The sequence below is a fragment of the Ranitomeya imitator genome, chromosome 1 (assembly GCF_032444005.1).
Source record: "Ranitomeya imitator isolate aRanImi1 chromosome 1, aRanImi1.pri, whole genome shotgun sequence".
NCBI classification, from domain to species: domain Eukaryota; kingdom Metazoa; phylum Chordata; class Amphibia; order Anura; family Dendrobatidae; genus Ranitomeya; species Ranitomeya imitator.
Genome location: NC_091282.1, coordinates 293,165,207 through 293,179,561, shown reverse-complemented (window position 1 = coordinate 293,179,561; position 14,355 = coordinate 293,165,207). Strand labels below are relative to the sequence as shown.

Here is a 14,355-nt window from a genome sequence, read left to right as displayed (position 1 = left end):
ATTTCTTCGATATTACTTGCAATTATTTATGAAAAAAGTGGAAATATGGCGAAATTTTTTTAAATTTTGCAATTTTCAAACTTTGAATTTTTATGCCCTTAAATCAGAGAGATATGTCACGAAAAATAGTTCATAAATAACATTTCCCATATGTCTAATTTACATCAGCACAATTTTGGAAACCATTTTTTTTTTGTTAGAGAGTTATAAGGGTAAAAAGTTGACCAGCGATTTCTCATTTTTACAAAACCATTTTTTTTTAGGGACCACATCACATTTAAAGTCACTTTGAGGGGTGTACATGACAGAAAATACCCAAACTTGACACCATTCTAAAAACTACACCCCTCAAGGTGCTCAAAACCACATTCAAGAAGTTTATTAACCCTTGACGTGCTTCAAAGCAACTGAAACAATGTGGAAGGACAAAATGAACATTTAACTTTTTTTTTTGCAAACATTTTACTTCAGAACCAATTTTTTTTTATTTTCACAAGTGTAAAAAGAGAAAATGAACCACAAAATTTGTTGTGCAATTTCTCCTGAATACGCCGATACCCCATATGTAGGGGTAAACCACTGTTTGGGCACACGGCAGGGCTTGGAAGAGAAGGAGCACTGTTTGACTTTTTCAATGCAGAATTTGCTGAAATTGAGATCGGACGCCATGTCGCGTTTGGAGAGCCCCTGATGTGCCTAAACAGTAGAAACTCCCCACAAGTGACCCTATTTTGGAAACTAGACCCCCAAGGAACTTATCTAGATGTGTGGTGAGCATTTTGAACGCCCAAGTGCTTCACAGAAGTTTGACGCAGAGCCATGAAAATAAAAAATCATTTTTTCCCCCACAAAAATGATTTTTTTAGCCCCCAATTATTTTTTTATTTTCGCAAGGGTAACAGGAGAAACTGGACCCTAAAAGTTGTTGTCCAATCAGTCCTGAGTACGATGATACCCCATATGTGGGGGTAAACCACATTTTGGGTGCACAGCAGAGCTCAGAAGGGAGCACCAATTGACTTTTTGAACGTAAAATTGGCTGTCGCGTTTGGAGACTCCCTGATGTAGCTAAACAGTGGAAACCCCCCCACTTCTAACACAAACCGTAACCAACACACCCCTAACGCTAATCCCAACCCAATCCATAACCCTAAAACCCCCCTAACCCAAATCCTAACCATAACCCTAATCACAACCCTAACGCCAAAACACCCCTAACCCTTATCCCAACCCTAATCAAATCCCTAAGCCCAACACACCCCTAATCATAATCTTAACCCTAATCCCAAACATAACCCTAATGCCAACCTTAACCCTAATACCAACCCTAATCCAAACCCTAAGCCTAATCCCAACTCTAACCCTAACTTTAGCCCCAACCCTAACTTTACCACCAACCCTAACTTTAGCCCCAACCTTAACCCTAACTTTATCCCCAACCCTAACTTTAGCCGCAACCGGAAAATAGAAATACATACTTTTTTTTATTTTATTATTCTTTCTTAACTTAGGGGGTGATAAAGGGGGGGGGGGGGGGTATTTACTATTTTCTTTTTATTTTGATCACTGTGATAGGATCTCAGTGACAAAAATAAAACAAGAGGAAGATTCTTCCTCTGCCGGCCAGCACATCACGGCGGGCGCATTACGCCCGCGCCCGCCATTTTCTTCCCAGAGGAAGAAGCCGGCGGCCAGGAGTGGATGCAGGAGAACCAGGGACACCGGTAAGTATGACAGGGTCCCGAATCCCCCTATTTCTCAGTCCTCTGATGTGCGATCACATCAGAGGACAGAGAATGACACGCCACTTTTTTTTTTCTTTTTGCAGTCGCCGGTAAACGGTTAATTACCAGGGATTTCAAAACAGGGGTCGGTAAAAACCGACCCCGATCATGTTCTTTGGGTTCTCGGCTACCCCCGGCAGCCGAGACCCCAAAGATCTGCCAAGTGCCGGCAGGCGGGCGCACTGCGCCAGCCATTTGTTTCCCGGAAAAAGATGGCGGCGCCCATCGAGAGCCACGGGGAGCATCGGGGGCAGACGGTGAGTATCGGGGATCCCATTTCTCTGTCCTCTGATGTGCGATCACATCGGAGGACAGAGAAATTAAATGGGAAATCGCGTTTTTGGGGGATTTTTTTGCGGCCGCCGGTAAACGGTTATTTACCGGCGATCGCAACCCGGGGGTTCATAAAAACCGACCCGAATCATGTTCTCTGGGGTCTCGGCTACCCCTGGCAACCGAGACCCCAGAAAAAATCCGACTCTGGGGGCGCTATACACTTTTTCCACAGCGCCGTTAATTACCGGCGCTGTGGTTTAAGTACCCTTAGTGCCGCCGTTAAAAGGCGTATCAGCGGTCGTTAAGGGGTTAAATCCTGAAAAAGTAAACTGGCACAAAAATGGGCAACAAAGTGGGCACCGAAGGGCGTTAATAAATGGGTTAAATGACTTTGGACCACTGATATCACAGTGCAGACATTAGAACAAGGAACCACACATCAAAACCAGGTCTCTCCAGTCTGGCCCAAATGGGTTCTGAGAATCAGAACTGGCATATAAGTGGGCAGACAGTCGATTTTGGTGATTTGAATAAGTAACTGGTGTTTTTAAAGGGTTTAATGACTTTGGGCCACTGATCTCACACTAAGAATACACAGATAGTGATACCCTGTATCAAACTCATGCCCTTCCAGCCTGGACCAAATAGGTTCTGGGTATCAGAATTGGCATCAGAGTGGTCAAACAACCCATTTTCACAGATTTGAATAAGAAACTGATGTTTTTAAGGGGTTAAATTACTTTGGGCCACTGATCTCACACTATGACTGCATAGTCATTAATGCCCCGCATCAAAACCAGGTCCTTACAGCCTGGCCCAAATGTGTTCTGGACATCACAATTGGCATCAAAGTGGTTAAACAACCCATTTTCACAGGTTTGAATAAGTAACTGATGTTCTTAAAGGGTTCATTTTGGGCCACTGATCTCGCACTTAGGCACACGTTGCGGATTGGGGTGCAGAATTTTTCACACAAAATCTGCATCTCCTGGCAGAAAACGCAGGTGCAGATTTGATGCGTTTTTTATGCAGATTTTGTGTGGCTTTCATGCGGTTTTTACCCTTGTGAATTTCTATAATGGAAGGGTGCAGAAACGTTGCAGATCCGCACAAAAGAAGTGACATGCTCCTTCTTTTGATCCGCGTTTTCCATGCAGAATTTTCCACACCATTAGCACAGCATTTTTTTTCTATTGATTTATATTGTACTGTAAATCACTTTGCGGATCTGCAGCGTTTCTGCGCGGAAAAAAACGCTGCGGATCCGCAGGAAATCCGCAACGTGTGCACATAGCCTAAGAATACACAGTCATTAATGCCCTGCATCAAACCCAGGTCCCTCTAGTCTTGGCCAAATGGGTTCTGGGCATCAGAATTGACATCATAGTGGTCAAACAGCCCATTTTCACAGATTTGAATAAGTAACTGATATTTTTAAGGGATCAAATGACTTTGGGTCACTGATCTCATACTAAGACTACATAGATGTCATTTAGCCCCTTAAATACACCAGTTACTTATTCCAATGGCCAAAATTAACTGCCCACTTTGATGCCAGTTCTGATGCCCAGAACCCATTTGGGCCAGGCTGGAGGGACCTGGGTTTGATACAGGGTATCACTATCTGTGTATTCTTAGTGTGAGATCAGTGGCCCAAAGTCATTCAATCCTTTAATGCCCTTCGGTGCTCACTTTGATGCCCATTTTTGTGCCAGTTTTATAATTTTTGAAGCTGTTTTTAACGGGAACCTGTCACCCCCAAAATCGAAGGCGAGCTAAGCCCACCAGCATCAGGGGCTTATCTACAGCATTTTGTAATGCTGTAGATAAGCCCACGATGTATCCTGAAAGATGAGAAAAAGAGGTTAGATTTTACTCACCTAGGGTGGGCGGTCCGATCCGATGGGCGTCGCGGTCCGGTCCGGGGCCTCCCATCTTCTTACGATGACGTCCTCTTCTTGTCTCCACGCTGCGGCTCCGGCGCAGGCGTACTTTATCTGCCCTGTTGAGGGCAGAGCAAAGTACTGCAGTGCGCAGGCGCCGGGCCTCTCTGACCTCTCCGGCGCCTGCGCACTGCAGTACTTTGCTCTGCCCTCAACAGGGTAGACAAAGTATGCCTGTGCCGGAGCGTGAATACAAGAAGAGGACGTGATCCTATGAAGATGGGAGGCCCCGGACCGGACCGCAACTCCCATCGGGCCCAAACAGAATCGGGACCGCCCCTGGGTAAGTATACTCTAACCTCTTGTTCTCATCTTTCAGGATACATCGGGGGCTTATCTACAGCATTACAGAATGCTGTAGATAAGCCCCTGATGCCGGTGGGCCTAGCTGATCTTCGATTTTGGGGGTGACAGATTCCCTTTAAGTGTAATCACATCAGGGCACTGCGCTGAATTGTATATTATTATTGTAATGATTATTTTTTGTTGGTAAACCTAATAAAAACAGAAAAGAAAAAATTGCCGAATAAGAAATTGACAAATAAGAAACCAACTTCAGCTCCAAATAAGAAACTGAACAGCCTCCTAAAAAGTATTTGACACAAAATCCTTTTGGATTTGAACTAAATAGGATCCTGTATGCTTCCAATTTGATCTGTTAAAGATAGATCCATTAGAGAGAGAAGCTTTGATCTAGAGGTGAATATAGAACATTCTTTATTTTTAGTGTTACATCCCTCCTCAAACATACACCTGATGTTTGTGCTTGTTATGGGACAGCTTTGTTGTTGCTTTTTTTTTTTTTTTAATTACATGGTTCAGCTATGTTGTAACATTCCGTTTATCTGCTTTAGTTTTAAGAACATGACAAGAGAAATTCATGTAAAAAACAGGTGCATTGTATAACTGACACAAACATCAGCAGAGCGGCCCCATTGATTATTATGGGATATGATTGGATTCTTTTATGTTAGCTTTTTAGAATGGAAAGAAAAGCGCTTCATGTATAACTTTTTCTTCGGTTTGAAAAACTGACCTAATGAACTTAATAAAAATAATAATAATCAATGGGATCTCTTTGCTTCCAATTGCATCAAGTAATAAACGTCAGATTGGGGGATCCAACCAGTGAGATCCAAGCCCCCACTCTTTCCAGTCGCAAGACTACTGCTGGGAGAGATTGAATGGACCAGCGGCCCATAATGGGACCCAGGCCATCTATACTTACAAAGTACATGGCACTGACTGAAGGAGCCAATAACGGTACTTGGATGTTCCCATCTGTGCCAGTGTAATTGAATAGATGACTTGGACCTGCTTCTCCACAGCACCATCCACAGTGTTTCTGGACATATTTTTGACTTGTAAGAGACTTAACAATGGAATGGGCTTCTGTATGGATACCCCTTAATTTGATGCATGCCACTATTAAGGCAGTAGTGCTACACCCATCTGGGGTTGGGTGACGATTACTGTCACCACAACACTTGCCAACCACATTACTGAAAGTGGTCAGTAAACGTTATGAAACCCATAATTAAGATGGTGGACAACTCACATAACACTCAGGAGAAATACAAAGTGGCATTGTTAGCTGTGCACCTAGTCACAGGGCAGCAGCCAAGCACCAGGCAGCAGCCAGGCACCTAGGCATAGGGCAGCACCTAGGCACAGGGCAGCACCTAGGCACAGGGCAGCAGCCAGGCACCTAGGCACCGGGCAGCAGCCAGGCACCTAGGCATACTGATAGGGAATTTAGATTGTGAGCCCCAACGGGGACAGCGATGATAATGTGTGCAAACTGTAAAGCGCTGCGGAATATGTTAGCGCTATATAAAAATAAAGATTATTATTATTATAGGGCAGCACCTAGGCACCAGACAGCACCTAGACACAGGGCAGCAGCCAAGAACATAAGCGCCGGGCAGCAGCCAGGCACCGGGCAGCAGCCAGGCACCTAGGCACAGGGCAGCACCTAGACACCGGGCAGTAGCCAAGCACCAGGCCGAAGCCAGGCACCGGACAGCAGCCAGACATCGGGCAGCACCTAGGCACAGGGCAGCAGCCAGGCACCTAGGCTAGGGCAGCACCTAGGCACCGGGCAGTAGCCAAGCACCGGGCAGCAGCCAGGCACCTAGGCATAGGGCAGCACCTAGGCACTGGGCAGCACCCAGGCAACGGGCAGCAGCCAGGCAACGGGCAGCATCCAAGCACCTAGGCACAAGGCAGCAGCCAGGCACCTAGGCATAGTGCAGCACCTAGGCACAGGGCAGTAGCCAAGCACCGGTCAGCAGCCAAGCACCTAGGCACAGGGCAGCATCTAGGCACCTAGGCATAGGGCAGCACCTAGGCACAGGGCAGTAGCCAAGCACCTAGGCACAAGGCAGCAGCCAAGCACCTAGGCATAGGGCAGCACCTAGGCACAGGGCAGTAGCCAAGCACCGGTCAGCAGCCAAGCACCGGACAGCAGCCAGTCACCTAGGCACAGGGCAGCATCTAGGCACCGGACAGCAGCCAGGCACAGGGCAGCATCCAAGCACCTAGGCACAGGGCAGCATCTAGGCACCGGACAGCAGCCAGTCACCTAGGCACAGGGCAGCACCTAGGCACCGGACAGCAGCCAGGCACAGGGCAGCAGCCAGGCACCTAGGCACAGGGCAGCACCTAGGCACCGGACAGCAGCCAGGCACAGGGCAGCAGCCAGGCACCTAGGCATAGGGCAGCACTTAGGCACAGGGCAGTAGCCAAGCACCGGTCAGCAGCCAAGCACCTAGGCACAGGGCAGCATCTAGGCACCGGACAGCAGCCAGGCACTACTTGCCCATCATTTATATATGGGGAGCTCTCCTCCTGACACCCACACAAGTCGCGCTTCTTACCATATTGTCGCCTGCTTTCACCTGAGCAGCTCAGAACCTTTTGTACAGCCTGCCTGAGTCACTCTTCCTTCCCGGAAGTGTCCCTATTGGAGTCTACTCAGTCTAGTCAATACACAGCAAAGCGCAGAAGCAGCATTGATGTGTACAGGGCTGAGAAACTACAATAACCATCAAGCACTGCACCGGGGGCGGAAGTGCTCTATACCTATTGGCTGCTGATCCCGCTGAGTGGCTGGAGGCACAGGGGGTTATTGTGTTGTCACTGGTCGCGTCAGGGGAGAAGCGCGCCCTGTGATTGGCCAGTGGCAAAACTCGGGTTTTAGCGCCAGTTTCGAGGACACCCGCCAGCCGCAGAGATGTTTGTCAGTGATCTCCGCAAGGAGTTCTACGACGTCATAATAAACCAGGTGAGCCGCGCTGCCACCAGCTCCCGCCGCAGGCTGTGACGCGCTACCGGTGCTCCTGTTTGTCACATTCGATTCTCGACACTCGATTACATCTTTATAATGACACACTATATTGTTGTGTCAGCAGTGACGTCACCAGTGCTGTACCCCCGCACAGGTGAGCTGTCCCTGACAACCCTACTCTATGTGATTTACCCTAGGAGATATTGATGATTATGACTGGACACCCCCTTTAAATTATTAAGGGGGGGGGGTTGCCAAAAAAAAAATCTTAATGACATAAAACACCAGCGTGATAGTGTATTATCCAGGGGCGGGCACTGAGAGCTTGGGGCACCTGTGCAACTAATGTGTCAGGGCCCCCCTGCTTTTATGGCAACAAAGATATATATATATATATATATATATATATATATATATACTGGATGGTGGCCCGATTCTAACACATCGGGTATTCTAGAATATGCATGTCCACGTAGTATATTGCCCAGGCACGTAGTATATTGCCCAACCACGTAGTATATTGCCCAACCACGTGGTATATTGCCCAGTCACGTAGTATATTGCCCAGTCACGTAGTATATTGCCCAGCCACGTGGTATATTGCCCAGCCACGTAGTATATTGCCCAGTCACGTAGTATATAGCCCAACCACGTAGTATGTTGCCCAGTCACGTAGTATATTGCCCAGCGCGTGTAGTATATTGCCCAGGCACGTAGTATATAGCCCAACCACGTAGTATGTTGCCCAGTCACGTAGTATATTGCCCAGCGCGCGTAGTATATTGCCCAGGCACGTAGTATATTGCCCAACCACGTAGTATGTTGCCCAGTCACGTAGTATATTGCCCAGCGCGTGTAGTATATTGCCCAGCCACATAGTATATTGCCCAGCGCGCGTAGTATATTGCCCAGCGCGCGTAGTATATTGCCCAGCAACGAAGTATACAGCACAGAGCCATGTAGTATATAGACTTAAAAGAAAAAAATAAACATATACTCACCCTCTGTTGAAGTCCTGGCCCTGTGTGCGGTGCAGGTGGCAGCTTCCGGTCCCAGGGTTGGCATGGGCACAGGACCTGTGATGACGTTGCGGTCACATGACCATGACGTCATGGCAGGTCCTTGTCGCATACCATCCTTGCCACCGGAACCTGCCGCTTGCATGGAGCGGTTACCGGAGCGTCGCGAGGAGCTGGAAAGGCGCCGGAATGTGAGTATATGATGATTTTTAATTTTTTTTAATTATTTTTAACATTAGATCTTTTTACTATTGAGGCTGCATAGGCAGCATTAATAGCAAAAAAGTTGGTCACATAGGGATGATAGCAGCGTTAATGGAGTGCATTACACCGTGGCATAACGCGGTCCATTAGCGCTGCCATTAACCCTGTGTGAGCGCTGACTGGAGGGGAGTATGGAGCGGCCATGTTGCCGTCGGACTGCGCACGTCGCTGATTGGTCGTGGGCGTTTTGCCACGACCAATCGGCGACTTGGATTCCATGACAGACAGAGGCCACTACCAATGAATATCCGTGACAGAAAGACGGAAGTGACCCTTAGACAATTATATAGTAGATAATAATTATATATATATATATATATATATATATATTATACATAGTCTCCTTTGTTATGTATATTGTCGTCTCTTATACAGTGCCCTCTCTTATACAGTGCCCTCTCTTATGTACAGCACCATACCATATCGGATTATATAGTCTTGATTTTCCATGGTATGCACTGACTTTACCCAGCTCTCCCTGGCTCCAGAATATCTCTGTATACTGCATTGATTTTCCATGGTATGCACTGACTTTACCCAGCTCTCCCTGGCTCCAGAATATCTCTGTATACTGCATTGATTTTCCATGGTATGCACTGACTTTACCCAGCTCTCCCTGGCTCCAGAATATCTCTGTATACTGCATTGATTTTCCATGGTATGCACTGACTTTACCCAGCTCTCCCTGGCTCCAGAATATCTCTGTATACTGCATTGATTTTCCATGGTATGCACTGACTTTACCCAGCTCTCCCTGGCTTCTGAATGTCTCTGTATATTGCACTGGCTTTTCTATGCTTCCCCTGGATCTGAGTGTCTTGGTGCAGCACATATAATCCTTTCAGTATGCTTTCTCACCTATGAGCTTGTTTCCATGACCTGTTTTGATGTATCTCATTGTGTGATCCTGGCATCTCTTTGAGTGGTCAGTCTTACCCCTCCCTCACTTTATGACCTTTGCTTAACTCTCTACATCTGGTCTCCCATACCCAGCCACCCCCTCATTCACACCTGATTGCCCTTAACTGGGGATATATTCACATGCAGGAGTCTGCTATAGACTCAGTCTGCTGAAAATCATCTTTTAACTTCCATCTTTTTAATTATGATTCTGAATTAGACTGAATTGGACTGGAATTGACTGGAAGGTAACAGACTACTAACCACTACAATGTTTCGGTTTCTTTTCTCTTTCACCCCCATACTACTTTCCTTCTTACAATCTCCTGCAATCACTCCACCTAGTAAGGAACTAGTCATTTCTTCCTCCATACTCCCCAGCCATCTCACCTTCCCCTCAGAACTGTTCCTCCACATACAATCCTTTTTATCCAGACACACACGGCCACATCATGTCCTATCCTGCTCCCACCTTCTAATGATCTGTCTGTTACTCCTCATTGCTGGTGACATATCCCCAAATCCCGGCCCTCCCCAATTCATCCCCACACTCGTTTCTAACCCCCTGCCACGATCCTCCGCACGTTTTCCCAACCACGACAACCTCATACCCATTCATCCAGCCCCCACTCCCCCGCTCCCCCTACTTGGAGCACTATGGAACGCACGCTCCATCTGCAACAAACTGCCATTTATCCATGACCTCTTCATCACCAACAAACTCTCCTTCCTCGGCCTCACTGAAACCTGGCTCACCCCCTCTGACTCGGCCTCTCCAGCTGCGCTCTCCTATGGCGGATTCCACCTCTCTCACACCCCTCGCCCCAGCAACAAACGCGGTGGAGGAGTTGGCTTGCTCCTGTCCGACACCTGCTCCTTTACTCCAATCCCGCTACCACCCTCCGCTACTCTTCCCTCGTTTGAGGTGCACTCTGTCCGCATCTATACCCCCTCCAACCTCCAGCTGGCTGTCATCTACCGCCCCCCAGAACTAGCCATCTCCACCTTTCTCGACCACTTCACCACCTGGCTACTTCATTTCCTCTCTGTTGACATCCCCACTATCATCATGGGTGATTTCAATGTCCCCATTGACACTTTCACCTCAGCTACCTCTAAACTTTTATCACTGACTGCCTCCTTTGGCCTCACTCAATGGTCCTCTGAGGCCACTCACAAAGATGGCCACACGCTGGACCTCATCTTCACCCGCCTCTGCTCCCTTACTAACCTCACTAACACACCCCTCCCCCTGTCTGACCACAACCTACTGACATTCTCGTCCCTCTCCTCTCCTAGTGTGCAACCCCCACTCCACAAACTCACTCACCCTCGCCGAAATCTCAAACATCTCAACTTACAATCACTCTCTGAGTCCCTTCTCCCTCTCACAGACATAGCTTCCCTTCATGACACAGATGCTGCTGCCACTTTTTATAACACCACAATAACAACAACACTCGATTCGGCCGCCCCACTCATGCATAGTAAAACTCGTACAATTAACAGGCAGCCCTGGCTGACCAGCCTGACCAAAGAATTGAGACGGGCTTCCAGGATTGCTGAGCGGAGATGGAAGCGATCCCACTCTGCCGACCACTTCACTGCATACAAGCAGTCCCTCGCCAGCTTCAAGTCTGCGCTCACTGCCGCAAAACAAACTTACTTCTCATCCCTCATATCCTCCCTGTCCCACAACCCTAAACAGCTTTTCAACACTTTCAATTCTCTACTCCGTCCCCCCGCACCTCCTCCTTCCCCCCTCATTTCTGCTGATGACTTCGCCTCTTTCTTTAAACAGAAGATCGATACGATCAGAGAAAGCTTTGGCCCACAGCGCCCACTGCCCCTCTTAGCTGCTCAACCCTGCTCCTCCAAAACCAGCTTCTCCACCATGACAGAAGATCAGCTCTCCACCCTCCTGTCAAGATCACACCTCACCACCTGCACGCTTGACCCGCTCCCATCCCACCTCATCCCTAACCTTTCCACGGTCTTCATCCCAACCCTAACGCACCTCTTCAACCTCTCACTCACAACAGGTGTCTTTCCCTCATCCTTCAAGCATGCCAAGATCACACCCATCCTCAAAAAGCCCTCCCTCGACCCATCCTCTGTGTCTAGCTATCGCCCGATATCTCTTCTCCCTTATGCCTCCAAATTGCTGGAGCAACACGTCCATCTTGAACTGTCCTCCCACTTCTCCTCCTGCTCCCTCTTTGATCGGTTACAATCAGGCTTCCGTTCCCATCACTCAACTGAAACTGCCCTAACTAAAGTCACCAATGACCTACTAACTGCCAGGAGCAAGCGACACTACTCTGTCCTCCTTCTCCTGGACTTGTCTTCTGCCTTTGACACTGTAGACCACTCCCTTTTGCTACAAATCCTCTCATCCCTTGGCATCACAGACTTGGCCCTTTCCTGGATCTCGTCATATCTGACAGACCGAACATTCAGTGTCTCCCTCCCCCACACCACCTCCTCACTTCGCCCCTTGTCAGTCGGTGTTCCTCAAGGCTCTGTTCTAGGACCCCTACTCTTCTCCATCTACACTTTTGGCCTGGGACAGCTCATAGAATCCCACGGTATGCAGTACCATCTCTACGCTGACGACACGCAGATCTACCTCTCCGGACCTGACCTCTCCTCCTTGCTTACCAAAATCCCGCACTGTCTGTCTGCCATTTCAGCCTTCTTTTCTGCTCGCTTTCTACAACTGAACATGGACAAAACAGAATTCATCATCTTTCCCCCATCTCACTCTACCCCTCCACCAGACCTATCCATCAATGTCAATGGCTGCTCACTATCCCCAGTCCCACACGCCCGGTGCCTCGGGGTGATCCTCGACTCTGCCCTCTCTTTCAAGCCACATATCCAAGCCCTTGCCTCCTCCTGTCGTCTCAAACTCAAAAATATTTCCCGGATCCGTGCTTTCCTTGACCGCAACACTGCAAAAACGCTAGTGCATGCCCTTATCATCTCCCGCCTCGACTACTGCAACCTCCTACTCTCTGGACTCCCCTCTAGCACTCTGGCACCACTCCAATCCATCCTACACTCTGCTGCCCGACTAATCCACCTGTCCCCCCGCTATTCCCCAGCCTCTCCCCTGTGTCAAGCCCTTCACTGGCTTCCTATCGCCCAGAGACTCCAGTTCAAAACCCTCACACTGACATACAAAGCCATCCACAACCTGTCTCCTCCATACATCTGTGACATGGTCTCCCGGTACCTACCTACACGCGACCTCCGGTCCTCCCAAGACCTCCTTCTCTACTCCCCTCTCATCTCTTCTTCCCATAACCGCATCCAAGACTTCTCCCGTGCTTCCCCCATACTCTGGAACTCTCTACCCCAACACATCAGACTTGCGCCTACCATAGAAACCTTCAAAAAGAACCTGAAGACTCATCTCTTCCGACAAGCCTACAGCCTGCAGTGATCCTCAACCTACTGAACAGCCGCACAGCCAGCTCTTCCCTCTCCTAGTGTATCCTCACCCACCCCCTGCAGACTGTGAGCCCTCGCGGGCAGGGTCCTCCCTCCTTATGTACTCGTGTGCCTTGTTATCTGCTCATGTTTAATGTATTTGTCTATATTTGCCCCGTATTCACATGTAAGGCGCCATGGAATAAATGGCGCTATAAAAATGTATAATAATAAATAATAATAATATAGCGCCCTGTCTTTATTACATACCATCCTGTCTTGTTATATAATGCAATGACGGCTGATGGAGCATGGGAAAGCTTCTTATTAATGGAGGAGCTAATGGACTGGTTGTCTGGTCACTCGCTGCTCCATCAGCAGTCATTTTATATCTAACAAGAGAGGGGACTGTAATAAAAGAGGGTGCTGTGAATAACAAAAATACACTATGTAAGAGACAGCACTGTACATAACAGCAGATGTTATATAATAATGGACGGCACCATATATAACTAGAGAGAATGGTACGTAATATGGGAGGTGTTATACATAATAGAGCAAACTATGTAACTAAGGACGTGTTATACATAAGTGAGTACGCTATATACAAAGGAACTGTGCTATATTTAATACGTGAGTACACTATATATTAAAGGACTGTGCTATTATACATAAGTGAGTACACTATATTCTAAGGGACTGTTATACTTAAGTGAGTACACTATACTAAGCGACTGTGCTATATATAAAAAAATGAGTGCACTGTATACTAAGGGACTGTGCAATATATAATAAATGAGTGCACTATATACTAAGGGACTGTGCTATCTATAATAAGTGAGTACACTATATACTAGGGGACTGTGCTATCTATAATTGAGTGCACTATATACTAAGGGACTTGGAATACATAAGTGAGTACACTATATACTAAAGGACTATGCTACACATAAGTGAGTACACTATGTGCTAAGGGATTGTTATACATAAGTGAGTTCACTATATACTAAGGGACTGTGCTATACATAAGTGAGTACACTATATACTAATGGACTGTGCTATATATAATAGACTGCACTATATACTAAGGGACTGCGCTATACATAAGGCTACATTCCTGTATCCGTGTGCAGTGTCAGTGTGCTACCCGCTTTTACAGACACATTGATCATGTCCTATTCTCATCCTCAAAATCGGAACAGAGCATTCTCTGATCGTCACGGATCTCATGCTCAGATCCGTGACTTTCATGTACTGTATGTGTGAGTGGACCTATAAAACTGTATAGTCTGGGTGCTGTTCAGTAAAAAAAAATCTGGCAACACACGGACGTTTCACACAAATGTGAGAATGTAGAATAAGGGATTTTACAGGTGACCTTATCACTCCACGTCACACAGTGCAGATACAGAATAATATTTACATCCAGGCAGTTACCGCTGACC

At 47.5% G+C, this 14,355-nt stretch overlaps 2 protein-coding genes across 2 annotated transcripts in view; one reads left to right on the top strand and one right to left on the bottom strand.

The window, feature by feature from the left end:
* The window catches only part of UFD1 (ubiquitin recognition factor in ER associated degradation 1), a 41,234-nt gene extending 34,108 nt beyond the window's left edge, over window positions 1-7,126 (bottom strand). The window contains exon 1 of the mRNA XM_069756513.1: window positions 6,883-7,126. Within this exon, the coding sequence (XP_069612614.1) occupies window positions 6,883-6,885 (3 nt within the window). The 5' untranslated portion in view covers window positions 6,886-7,126. The remainder of the gene's footprint in view (window positions 1-6,882) is intronic.
* A 38-nt stretch (window positions 7,127-7,164) lies between these two features.
* The window catches only part of CDC45 (cell division cycle 45), a 94,501-nt gene continuing 87,310 nt past the window's right edge, over window positions 7,165-14,355 (top strand). The window contains exon 1 of the mRNA XM_069756502.1: window positions 7,165-7,289. Coding sequence (XP_069612603.1) covers window positions 7,239-7,289 — 51 coding nt within the window. The 5' untranslated portion in view covers window positions 7,165-7,238. The remainder of the gene's footprint in view (window positions 7,290-14,355) is intronic.